The sequence below is a fragment of the Portunus trituberculatus genome, chromosome 11, assembly GCF_017591435.1.
Source record: "Portunus trituberculatus isolate SZX2019 chromosome 11, ASM1759143v1, whole genome shotgun sequence".
Lineage (NCBI taxonomy): Eukaryota > Metazoa > Arthropoda > Malacostraca > Decapoda > Portunidae > Portunus > Portunus trituberculatus.
In genome coordinates, this window is record NC_059265.1 from 5,177,283 (window position 1) to 5,191,230 (window position 13,948).

Here is a 13,948-nt window from a genome sequence, read left to right on the forward strand (position 1 = left end):
ACAGGTTGCCGAGAGGGGTGGACGCCTGAGGCCGCCAGGAGGGTGGGCAGGTTGAATGTTGTGACGCCCAGGGCGGACAGCTGGGAGCGTAGTGCAGTGTGGTGGGAGTAGAAGCGTGGGCAGCGGAGCAGGAAATGCAATAGGAAAGGGCAATAGGGATCAGCAGACAGGCGCAGACGGTGCAAGTGAGCTGCGAGTGTCGTGTGGCCCAGGCGAAGGCTCCGGAGTTGTTATTGTTGTGATGGTGGGTGTGCGAGCCCTCAAGGTCATCAACCTCCCCTGTTGTCATGGTAACGGGCTTCCCATTTTCTTCTTCCCTCCCTCACACACAGCTGCTGCCTCCCTTCTCATGTCTTTTAATTATGTCCACTTTTTCTTGTAGCGTAACGGTTTTCCTTTTCTTAGCATCACTGCTGTCACTAAGGAGTTTTCTCTTTGGTGCCATTGAGCAAGATACTATAGAACTTGAGTCAGTAAACGCAGAAGTAGGATAACACTCTTGCCAGGGGCGACGATGTGGTGGAACTGACGCAGGGTGTTATTGTATTCAAGCGTGAGGCAGGCGGTGTGGCGGGTAACCACTAGTGACGCCTGGCGGCCAACAATAACAATAAATCCCGCACTTTATGATTTATAAATTTTCAATTTTTTTAATCTTAAATTGCCTTATAGTGGACTGACGTAACTACGAGTTTGATGTAACTCGAGACCGACGTAACCCAGGACCTTACTGTATATATATATATATATATATATATATATATATATATATATATATATATATATATATATATATATACTCCAATTTTACGAGAAATGGGGCGGCATTGTGAGTCGCAAATTTGGAAATCGCAAAATTGGAAGTATTATTCCTATGGGAAAAATTGAATATGGTGGACCTCTCGTCCATGGTCGCCTAATTTTTCCTTCCTTTTCCTTTCTGTTAATATATTGAGCGAGGTATCTTTCCATATGAATGATCACAGTGTTTGTACAATGGCTATGAGAATAAAAAATCTGTCCACCATAGGTTTTTACAGCTTTTTCAATTTTCTCTGTTTTTAAACACCATTCTCACAGTTGATTCTCCCACACCAAACTCTATGGAAATATCACAGTTCCTTTTTCCATCTCTTTTCATCTTAATTATCTTCATCTTCTGCTCCAAAGTTAGCCTAATGTTTTTCTTGGTTGGTGGCGCCATGTCGCACAAAGTCGAGCACAAGGATTCCTCTAGATTTGCAGAGAGAACTCTGTGGAGGTGTACGTAAACAAATGGAAGGCGGGAGGGAGCGGGGCAGTGTTGCCAGATGAGCTTCGTTGAATTACCGCCAGATTTTTATGAAAACTAGCCAAAAACCACCAAACTATGATAAATATAATATAAATATGATAATAATATAGTATAATAGGATAAATATGAAAGAATTAATAAAATATTGCCTATATAATGCAATAATATATAATTTGCATGAACACTCTCTCTCCACCACCACTCGCAATACCGGGAGAAAGGAGCAAGATGGGGAAATTTTAAAAATGACAATTTTTGGTTTTTGGTCGCAAACTTGGCGTATCGCAAAATTTGAACTCAAAATTGGAGTAAGCACTGTATATATATATATATATATATATATATATATATATATATATATATATATATATATATATATATATATATATATATATATATATATATATATATATATATATATATATATATATATATATATATATATATATATATATATATATATATATATATATATATATAAGTACAGAGTACATGGGGTGTAAGGAGAGAGAGAGAGAGAGAGAGAGAGAGAGAGAGAGAGAGAGAGAGAGAGAGAGAGAGAGAGAGAGAGAGAGAGAGAGAGAGAGAGAGAGAAATTAATTTTATTTTTGTACTTCTCTTTTTCAGATTAACCAAGAGAAATGCTTAAACATTTTCTGTTTTTAGTTGTAGTTCTCATAATGAATGTTTCACATTACAGAGATGCAAAGTGCATGGCCAGAGATGTTCATGCACTCATTATCAAGATTTGCCAGACTGAAGGCGGAATGACTCAGGAGGAAGCAGAGCAGTACGTGAAGAAGATGATTAACCAGAAACGTTATTCATCAGATGTTTGGAGTTAAAAAAAAATTTTTAGGTTAGATTATCATCTCTACATTTCAGCTAATATACAAGTTAACTTTAAGGACAAAAATCAGTTTGGCATATTGCAAGTGCGCACACACACACACACACACACACCGCGTAGTGTAGTGGTTAGCACGCTCGGCTCACAATTGAGAGAGTCCGGGTTCGAGCCCCGGGCGCGGCGAGGCTTATGGGCAAGCCTCTTAATGTGTAGCCCCTGTTCACCTAGCAGTAAATTGGTACGGGATATAACTTGAGGGGTTTTGGCCTCGCTTTCCTGGTGTGTGGAGTGTGTTGTGGTCTCAGTCCTACCCGAAGATCGGCCTATGAGCTCTGAGCTCGCTCCGTAATGGGGAAGACTGGCTGGGTGACCAGCAGGCGACCAAGGAGGTGAATTACACACACACACACACACACACACACACACACACATTTCTGCTTAGCTCACTGGTAAAGCAGTAGAGTGTGTTGGCTGCCATGGTTGACATAGCTTGAATCCTGCAAGGGGATTTCTTAGCTGACAAGCAAGGCAGTTACTGTCTCATCTACCAAGGGGATGAGGTGTGTGGTATAAGATCACAGTCTTACCTGAAGGTTGATAATAATGAGCTCTGAGCTTGCACTGAGAGGCTAACGGCTGATGGTTGTGATCAGGCCTAATTGGATACACACTATTTGATAGCCCATTGGTAATGTCTGCCAGTTTCTTGACAGATTGAAATTATCACCCTAGTCAGATCGCTAAGGTTTTCTGTAATAAGTAATCACAAGCTGCTTCCGTAAACAGAGGGACGTGGTGGGTAACAGGTCAAAATTATTATCTAATAACTTACACTTTAGACTATATGAGATCCATGCAAGAGAGGAACAGAATCTAGATGCACATTATGAATAGTATCACAGAATAATATTACAATTACATACCAACATTCTCTCTCTCTCTCTCTCTCTCTCTCAGCATAATTGATCTGTCTATATATAATAGACTAATATTTCAGATAAGGGTAAAGAAAATAAGTTGAACAGAAACAAAAATTTTTAGAATCAAAACTTTGCCAAGTACTGAATTAATTTTCCACAACTTGTGTTGGGTAAGGGTTGACCATACACACACACACACACACACACACACACACACACACACACACACACACACACACACACACACACACACACACACACACACGTTACATTACATTAGATTCCACAAGTTATTTGGAAAATTTTGTTTTGACCAGAAAATCCTCAATACCAGAAAATCCTCAATATGCATAGAGTGTAGCACCACAGAGAGCAGGCATTAATGGAAGCAAGAATCTTTATGGCATTTACAGCTCATGAAGGTGGCTGTACTAGCAGTGATTGGAGGTTACAGGAACACCTTTAGCCATGAGGCCTAGTGCAAAATTTTTTTTTCTTCAGGTGAGCTATATAAACATTGTCATGTCTACTCCGGTCTCCAGTGTCTCCCAATGTGGCCACTCAGAATGTCTTAGAGACTCCTGCTCTGTGTGGCCATGGCTCTTATTTTAACTAAGATATGAGGAGGATTTCCGAAATGGTCATTGCTCCTTTATCCTGGAAGAACAAGGGAGGGAAGTAGGTAAGAACATTTTATAAAACATTTTGAACAGAAAATCTAGAAAAAAATTTGGAATGGATTTTCAAAATTACACAAGATCCAGAAGCTGTTCTCTGTATATTGAAATAAGCATTTATCTGTTTTGGAGATCTACTTAGAATAACTTGTTCTTCCTTCAAACCTTGCCTCCTTCACACTCCCTTACTTTCATTAAGATTTAAAGGCAGTGGGTGTATTATATAATTCTAAAGATTTACATAATTCCAAAGCAAGACAAAACAAGCATATTTGTATAGATTTTTATTTTTTTATTCTTTTATATTCAAAATAACTTATTCTATTACTTGTTCAATTACTAGCTTTATGCCATGAAATACACTGAAAATATCATACACTGGAACCTCAGTTCTTCAACATTTCATTCCTGAATATCATTTAGAATTGTAAATGTTCAGTAACCAAAACCATTTTTCTTATAGGAATCAATATAACCAAAACCATTTTTCTTATAGGAATCAATATAAAATGGATTAATCTGCTGGACAGTAAGTTAGTGATTTATGACATAAGCTCCCACTGCTAAGATGGCTGCTCCACATCTCCAGCTCAGAAATTATTAATCCAGAAAGGATGAGTTGCCTGAACTTGGTGAGACAGAACTCGTCAGAAAATGCTGTTTAGACCATGCAGGTATTCTGTCACCAATCTAGTAAGAAAAGCCTTATAGAGTGATGGAGAGGAGCAATCTACTTACTGCCAAAATAAAGATCATAACACTGACATCTTGCTACTGAAAAAAGCTATTAGGGAAATGCAGTTGTGGTAGTGATGGCACTGTGGGTCATTGAGAGAGAGCCATGTGTCTTGGGATTACTTGTAAGCATCATAAACTGTTTGCTTACATTGAGGCAATATATTCCATAGATTGAATTACTGTCTGGTAGCTGTTTCCTCTAAATACATAAGAATACAGGAAATATAGAAATTAAGTAAGTAATAAATGGCACCTTTTGGTTTGTTTTTAGTATTTGAAATAACGTAACTGTCTCAGAACTAAATTATGGTTTTGGCAACTGAAGCAATAAGGAATTCAAAGATTTTTTTTGAAAACCAGTTTGTTATGAAAGGAACTTGTTTGGTAACCAAGGTTCTGTGTGTGTGTGTGTGTGTGTGTGTGTGTGTGTGTGTGTGTGTGTGTGTGTGTGTGTGTGTGTGTGTGTGTGTGTGTGTGCGCGCACCAGTTACTAAGGGTTCCCCTAAGGGGATAGCAAGATTTTTTACCAGAGAATTTTGTCAAGTAATTGTTAATGATAATTGACAAATTCAAGTGCAACATTTGTGAATATTTTGCATAGTTAACATATTAAAACTAGTAAATAGAGCATTTCCCTATATTTGAACATAGCTATAAAGGCTAAGCTTTACAGTTTTAGTGAGTGGCAGCTCATGTAACGTTATGGTATGAGGAAGGCGGTGCTTCCTTGGTGTGTGCACACTGTGTCTTCAACTACAAAATCATACAAAACTTTTTTTATATACATTTCTTTTTTTTTTTTTTAAGAAATATTTTGTGAGTTTTATAAAAACAGTCCTTAACTACAAAATGTTCATATCATAGTTTTGCAAAGATTTCTTAGATGTTATAAAGAATTTAGTAAAGAGAAGACCTGAATTCCTTTCCATCACATCTCAGGAATAAGATAGTAGTACTAATGTGAATTTTGAGTTTCTGATTAAAATAGTGTTGTGTTGGTGCTATGATGGTAGAGGTTAGCATTTACATGATTTTAGTTTCAATATAAATGTATGAGCTAGCTGTATTGTTTATAATCTTATGTATTTTTTTTATTTAAAAATTTCTTATATACATTGTTTCAAAAGTTTATATTAAACTACTTGTTGAACTATGTTGTTTATTGTATGGCCTGTGGTGTTGTGGTTAGTGTGCTGGGATCATGACTACCCAATACATAATGATGTATGTGGGTATCAAATACTGCATCATGTTCAGAGACAAGGATTCTGCAAATCGCTGATGTAATTAGCATAGCTGGACATATCATAACAAATAAATTGATAATGATAGCCTCATTGGCAATAATAATCAATAACTGGTAATGAATTTATTGCCTGATAACTGATAAATTGATAAATCCAAAATTTCAATATCAGTAACAATACCAATATTTTAAATTAAAAATTTATAAGTCCAAATCCATATCCTTATTTTAGAAAACTTCAAATTTAATGGTAATCTTGTCTCTTCACTAATGAAAAGTAATTTTAAGAAAATTAGTGCTCAATATAATATTGGACCAACTTGGCTGAGTTGGTCCAATACATGGCATAAAAATAAGGAACCATAATGGGGTTGACTTTTCACGCCATATTATTGAGCCGCCCAATGTAGCAGCATAGTGGGTAGGATTTACCAATGCTGATCAGCTGCCCTTGATACCCTAGAGAAAAAGGTTTTATGCCTAAGTGCTGCAAGCATGCCCTGCTCTAGACCACCACTGCCCTTTGTCTAAATTATCCAGTGTTGTTGCTCAAGTAAGGATTTGTCACAGGAAACTATTGTCCAGATCATAGCCTTGAAGAAAAAAAAATGGCTGCACAGCTAAACAAATAGGTGAACAAATAGGGATATGCCCCTGTAGTGTATGACACTGGGTTGCCAGGGAACCTACCCCGGGGAGTGGCTTCCACAACACACAATTTACATGCTAATTTCCAGCAAAATACAGCAAAACAAAATATGTGCGTAGAGTATTTTCAATTTAAGAATTACGTGAACTATCAAATCCTGAAATATGTACCTTAACTTGCAGGACACCTTGTATAATTTGTGCACTTCATCTTATGTTAAGGACTTTATAATCATGTTTTTACCTATATCTGCATCAAATACAATCAATAGATCTGCAGTCACAATAAATCCATATGAATTTAGAGATGTAACAGAAATTGCAAGAAATCTAAGTAACACAACATTTAAAAGTTTTCAATATACAAAAATATGCTACATGCACGTCACAGTAATATCTGAAATTAGAATCAATATTTCTAATTCTAAAAAGTGTCACTTATGAGAAACAAATATGTCAAATCTGTCTCCCAAGAAGTGTGAATACTACACTGTATTAAAGTAATGAGCTTGACTACTAAGTGGAACTCTGCCCCTAAGGAGAAAGCTCCAAAAGTTCTTCATTTTCTCACCCAAGGTTGGTTTGGTGACAGGATTACCTAGTTTAAGACGGCACAGTGTTGTTTGCTGAGAGCCCACCACTTGGAACTGACCACTGAAAAAATATAATTGTTTATTATATCACTACCCTCAGCATTTCTTCAATTATCTTATGGTGCTTTTTTCAAGCAACACTTAATTCATGCATTCTCTCATAACCTAATTAATTATTGTCTCTTTGTAGATTGAAATTAGTTGACTATTTTCCTTCCTTAAAAATTCTGAGATCCTTCACATTAGATCTGATTGATTCATGTTTCCCACACACTGTCATTCCACCAGTTAGTTAATTAAAGGATCTTGCAAAAACTTCTTGATCAGTCTGAACTGATTCTGAGAAGAAGAGCAATATCACAAAAAAATAAGCTTTAACATCATCTTCATGATCTTCCCTTCTTACATATTTCACATCAGTCATTCTCTTAAATAAACTTTGACCATCCTCTATGCCTAAACCACATTACCACCCAAAGTTCTGTTCTATCAACAAACTCTCACAACACAAGTTATTCACAGCACATACAACCTACTTTCAGACTGTATGATATTAGCAACATATAACTTGAGTTGTGAGAGTTTTTTGGCTGAGTAAAACTTGGATGTCAATGTAGTCATACTTTTCTATGTCCATGCACACTCAAAACACAAACTTAAAAAAAAAAAAGAGTTTCATCCACAACTGGCTTAAATATTCTTATCCTTAAAACCACAGTGCTCATCACAAATCACTCCTGTATCCTCTCTTTATATTTTTTATTTACAATATCAATTTTGATTAACATTTTTCCTCTTAGACTTCTCTAGAAAAATAAGCAATAACTGTGTAATAAAATCTATTCCTCTACCTACATACTGTTCATGAAACACACAGTAATCTTAATTACCTCTTAACATTAATCACTATTTTATTTTTGATGTTCTATTGCATATTCATTTTAACCTACAGCTTGTTTTGATTGTGTTTCCTTCACTGACACACATGACATTATATATATATATATATATATATATATATATATATATATATATATATATATATATATATATATATATATATATATATATATATATATATATATATATATATATATATATATATATACAGGCAATCCCGCTTAACGAAGGTTCACACAACAAAATTTCGCTACAATGAAGGTTTCCTTTTACTACCATCTGCTTGTTTAACGAACATCAAACTCGCTTTAACAAAGTTTTATCCAGGTAATTTTTTCCAAGTTTGAAAGCCTCGCCATATCACACAACCCAACAGGCTTTTGAATACACCAGCGCCTCTTGTGGACAAAACACGCACCACTCACTCCCCTAGTTCATAACAATAACAGCATCAGGAGCAGCTTATCTCCTCTTGCTCTACATGCCACCAAAATGCCCTGCAATGTCACCTAGTGTTGCTAAGAAGACCAGGAAGTCTCTTACTCTTGAAGTGAAGCTGGATATTATTCACAGACATGAGAGAGGCGAGAAAACTAATAGCATTGCTTCCCACCATGGCTTAACTCATCTATTGTCTACCATTTTCAAGTCAGCAGACTATTAAGAAGGCTGGTGAGATCATATCTTCCTTGCAAGCTAAAAAAAAACCACCTGAACTTGTGACTCTGCAATGGATAAAATGGAAAGCCTTGTGGAAATTTGGTACATAAGTTTTGTATGCTGTACAATGATGCGTCCTTTGTTTATATTCCACAGGTTGCCGGTTAGCGTATTTCCCGCTCCACTCTCCCTCTCTTCATAAATTTAAGATCATCAATATTATAGTTAGTTACATACATACATTAGTGTATATTATAATGACTTAGTCTTAAATTAAACTGTTTAAATGTTTAACTTCATAATTTTTACTTTCATTAAACCTTTTACTGTACTATGGTGCACTCTCGCTTTATTTACTCTCAATGGAAGTTCAAATCAGGGGTTGTTATAATTGGTTCACTTAACAAAAACTTGCTTAACGAAGGGTTTTTTAGGAACGTAACCCCTTCGCTAAGCAGGGGTTGTCTGTATGTGTGTGTATATATATATATATATATATATATATATATATATATATATATATATATATATATATATATATATACAGGCAACTCCCGCTTTAACGAAGAGGTTACGTTCCTAAAAAACACTTCGTTAAGCGAACCGATTATAACAAGTTTAACCCCTGACTTGAACTTCCATTGACAGTAAACAAAGTGAGAGTGCATCATAGTACAGTGAAAGGTTTAATGAAAGTAAAAATTATGAAGTTTAACATCTAGGCAGTTAAATTTAATTTAAGTCATTATGATGTACACTAATGTATGTATGTACGTAACTTGATAATGTTGATGATCTTAAATTTATGAAGGGAGGGAGAGTGAAACGGGAAAGACACTAACCGGCAGCCTGTGGAATGTAAACAAAGGGCGCATCATTGTACCACGTACAAAACTTATGTACCACATTTCCACAAGGCTTTCCATTTTATCTATTGTAGAGTCACAAGTTCAGGTGGTTCTTTTGGCTTGCAAGGAAGATACAGTCTCACCAGCCTTCTTAATAGTCTGCTGACTTGAAAATAGTAGAGACAGTATATGGAGTCAAGATGGTAGCCAGCAATGCTATAGTTTTCTCGCCTCTCGTGTCTGTGAATAATATCCAGCTTCACTTCGAGAGTAAGAGACTTCCTGGTCTTCTTAGGAATACTAGGCCACATTGCAGGGCAATTTGGTGGTAAGTTGAGGGAGTGAAGACGAGCTGCTGTTGACGCTGTTATGGGAGTGAGTGGTGCGTGTTGTCCACGAGGGGCTTGATCTTGATCTTGATTCTACAGGTGTCCCAGGATTTCTCCTGAGACAGGCCTTAGTATTTGCGGCTCCTGGTGTATTCAAAAGCTTGTCGGCTTGCGTGATACGGCAGGACTTTCAAACTTGCAAAAAATTACCTGGACCAAACTTTGTTAAAGCAAGTTTGGTATTCGTTAAACGAGCAGATGGTAGTAAAATGAAACCTTCGTTGTAGCAAAATTTCGTTGTGTGAACCTTCGTTTAACGGAGCTTGCCTGTGTGTGTGTGTGTGTGTGTATATATATATATATATATATATATATATATATATATATATATATATATATATATATATATATATATATATATACATAGAGTAAGTCCTCGTTATACGGTTGTTCTTTATCCGTTAAATTCACAGTTACGATATTTGGAAATTACTACCCTGGATTCGATATATGATAAGACAAATTCACAGATATGGAATCTGCTCATGTCACTCAAGAGGGCCCAGCGCGGGGGAGCAGGGGGTGATGACGTCATCCACGCCACACCTCCCCACCACTCACAGTACTGACTTTAACTTGACCACCCTTGGAGCTTGTTATCTCTACCCCTCCCCCCCACTTTTTTTTTTTTAACTGCATTACATATTACTTACATGCATTACTAATTAGATGAATAAATGGAATATTAAAGGGTCTATTGTAAGCACAAATATATTCATAATAATTATGGCAAACATTTAAAGCCTACTATCTGCGGCGAACCATGCAGCAACTGATAAAGGCCACAGATGGGCCTGGCAAGCCCACTATCAGAGAATGGTGAAAGCCGAATAACATCAAGTCATCTTGGGACGAAGTGAAGACGTCTACCATGAGCTTGGTGTGGAATAAAGTATGGCCAGAATGCACGCATGACTTCCCAGGCTTTGCTGAAGACAACATTGGTGCGATCAGAAATGACATAATAAATCTGTGCCATAGGGCTGGCTTCAATGAAGTTGATGATAATGATGTTCAAGATCTTTTGGAAAGCCATGCTGAACCTCTCTCAAATGATGACCTTATAGGCAACCAGTGAAACATGCCGATCCTGCTACAGCTGGCCCATCCACATCTGCTTCTGACAGTGCAGACGACGACGTCTTATCCTCGTCTGCCCACTCAGCGGAAGATTAGTAAGGGCTGAAATTCCTACTGTCCCTTAGCCTTGGGAGGGACATCATCTGATAGAATACATGGCAAGTGAAATGCAAATAAAAACATTTTGTTTATTTTTTTTGTGCATTACTTTACATTTTTTTTTTTTTTATATATATATATGACTATTTTTATGTATTTTAATTTCTTTAGGGGTGACTTTTGATGTGCTGGAATGCATTCCCTATTATTACATGTTATAATGGGTTCGGTATACGGTAATTTCAATTTATGGTAAGGTTTTCAGGAACGCATATGTACCGTATAATGAGGACTTACTGTGTATATATATATATATATATATATATATATATATATATATATATATATATATATATATATATATATATATAATGATGCACATAGTTCAGAATTCTGCTAATCAACTTTCCAATTGAACTATTTTAAAGAAACCAATTACCTGAATAAGGATAATTGACAACATAAAAACATAAGGCAAAGAAAACTGCAAGAAACCATCAGGCTTACATGTCATAGTCCCTATACAAAAAAATACCCACCAATTTCCATCTATCATCTCTATTTGTAAAATTATCTGATCTTGTTCCTAAGTTCCCAAATGACTTGGCACTAACAATCTCATTACTGAGTACATTCCATTTATCTACCACTCTGTTTGAGAACCAATTCCTCCTTATTTCTTTCTTGAATAAATACTTTGCAACCATAGACACATTATTTCTTGTTTTATTCAGATTAATGATCCTGACAATCTAATTTGTAACCCAATGAAATAGCAAAATTTAAAAATCAGATAAGGAACAAAAATACAATTAGATATACTCACTTTAAGAGATAAAATGCCCATATTAGAGAAGCTCCATTGCATATTACCATGAGGGCAGTCCACATGTCCTCATTCAGCAAAAACAAAACGTGTGCTGTGAGCTGATCAACCCAGTCTCCTTGTACTCCTGGCATCACACAGGCTCTGTATGCACCACTCAAGAATCCAATCATAAGGAAGATATTTGTCATGATAAACACCACAAAGTACCAGTGATTATTGGCTGCAATGCAGGTGTTGAGGAATAAGCAGTGGTGGTCAGTCTGATGGTGGCATGCAACACAGAGACGACAGTGATGGGCCAAGGGAGGTGATGCCAGCTGGCAGTCTGAGCAGTATCCTTTCACAATGCCCTCACCAACACCTCTCAGCACCTCTTGAAGAGGTCCCTCTGCTCGGACAATGCCAGGATCACCTACAAAGATATACAAATGCTAAAATCAATTACTGAAGGAGACATCAGTTTTGAATACAAAGAAGAAATATCAAAATAACCTACAGAATGAGAATTTCTGTTAGAGCAATAAATACAGGTAATGACAGAAGTACAACTGCCGCTCATCATAATGAAGGTCTACATAACACTGATTTGCAGAAGACATTGCAATATACTAGGCAAATGACTGCTAGTAAAAGTTACATAGTAAATGACATTCAAGTTCTAAAAATAATTTTCAACCTGAAACAAAAGTTATACCTTAAAAATTGCCTATGAATATACTGGTATTTATTAATTATCTGAAATTAATATAATTCAAATTATAGAGTAAGCAAGAATGTTCTTACATGTATCATATGTGTACAGTGTTAGTGGAACAGAAATTCTTGTACGAGTATATGATGGCAAAGGGTTGCCAAAAACAATTCTGATAATAGATGATGCAGTCCTGACGTGTGTGTGAGTGTGTATTCACCATGGTCGCCTGCTGGTCCATGAGCTCAGAGCTCATAGACTGATCTTCAGGTAGGACTGAGACCACACCACACAATGAAAAAGTGAGGCCATAACCCCTCAAATTACATCCCATATCTATTTACTGCTACGTGAACAGGGGCTAGACACATTAAGAGGCTCACCCATCTGCATCGCTGCATCTGGGCCTTCTCAGTTGTGAACCGAGTGCAAGTATGCTAACCACACACAGTGTGTGTGTGTGTGTGTGTGTGTTCATCACAGTCGTCTGCTGGTCACCCAGCCAGTCTTTCCCATTATGGAGCTCAGAGCTCATAGACCAATCTTCGCGTGGAACTGAGACCACAACACACACTCCACACACTGGGAAAGCGAGGCCACAACCCCTCGAGTTACATGCCATACCTATTTACTCAGAGCTCATAGACCAATCTTCGCGTGGAACTGAGACCACAACACACACTCCATACACTGGGAAAGCGAGGCCACAACCCCTCGAGTTACATGCCATACCTATTTACTGCTAGGTGAACAGGGCCTACACATTAAGAGGCTTGCCCATTTGCCTCGCCCCTGCGAGGATCTATATATAGACGTTTTGAAAATGGGACTTCTGTTGGATCGTCTGTATATAGACGCTTGTTCTCATTTTACTGCACCAAGTTGGAGCGTGGTCTATATGTAGACGATTCCTTACAAGTAACAAAATTAACAAAATAAATCATTATTTGGCATCTCAAATACCAAAACACTGGTAAACATGGTCCCTCAAGGCCAGTCACTGCTTGTCCTTTGTTGATGGTGGATGTGCTTTGGACATAAGCTTATACTGGAAATTTTTGCATTTTTTCCCACTTTTTTTATTAGTCTGTCATGTCAAGGAGAAAGAACTGTACCACACGCCAGCAATGTTCCCTTAAAATGAATAGGTATAAAACAAGTATATATATGAAAAATATGAAGAAAAGTAGAAGTAAATTACATCCAGGTCACAAGTCCTCAATGTGAGTAACTCCAAACATTCATATAAATATATTGACATATATTATCACCAATCAAACACAAATAACACATATATAGATTCAACTGTTTGTTCAGTTTTGTGGCAGAGTCTAAATACAGATGTCAATCTGGAGTACCCATTTCCTGGGAAACTATATATAGATGTATGAAAGAAAGTTGGTAGAGTCTATATATAGACAATTTTTTATTTGGCAGTACATTCATCTGCCTTGCTGCCAGGAAGGGATTAAATGTGTGCGTATTT

At 36.8% G+C, this 13,948-nt stretch overlaps 1 protein-coding gene and 1 pseudogene across 5 annotated transcripts in view; one reads left to right on the top strand and one right to left on the bottom strand.

The window, feature by feature from the left end:
* The window catches only part of LOC123502371, a 30,501-nt pseudogene extending 28,291 nt beyond the window's left edge, over nt 1-2,210 (top strand).
* Nucleotides 2,211-3,184: 974 nt separating this feature from the next.
* LOC123502372 (palmitoyltransferase akr1-like) overlaps nt 3,185-13,948 on the bottom strand; it is a 29,818-nt gene continuing 19,054 nt past the window's right edge. For 4 of the 5 annotated variants that reach the window (XM_045251547.1, XM_045251546.1, XM_045251544.1 and 1 more), the window contains exons 10-11: nt 11,769-12,183; nt 3,185-7,027 (exon numbers count right to left, since the gene is read on the bottom strand). In XM_045251547.1, coding sequence (XP_045107482.1) covers nt 6,859-7,027; nt 11,769-12,183 — 584 coding nt within the window. In that variant the 3' untranslated portion in view covers nt 3,185-6,858. The remainder of the gene's footprint in view (nt 7,028-11,768; nt 12,184-13,948) is intronic. The other variant, XM_045251548.1, reaches the window with a different exon arrangement.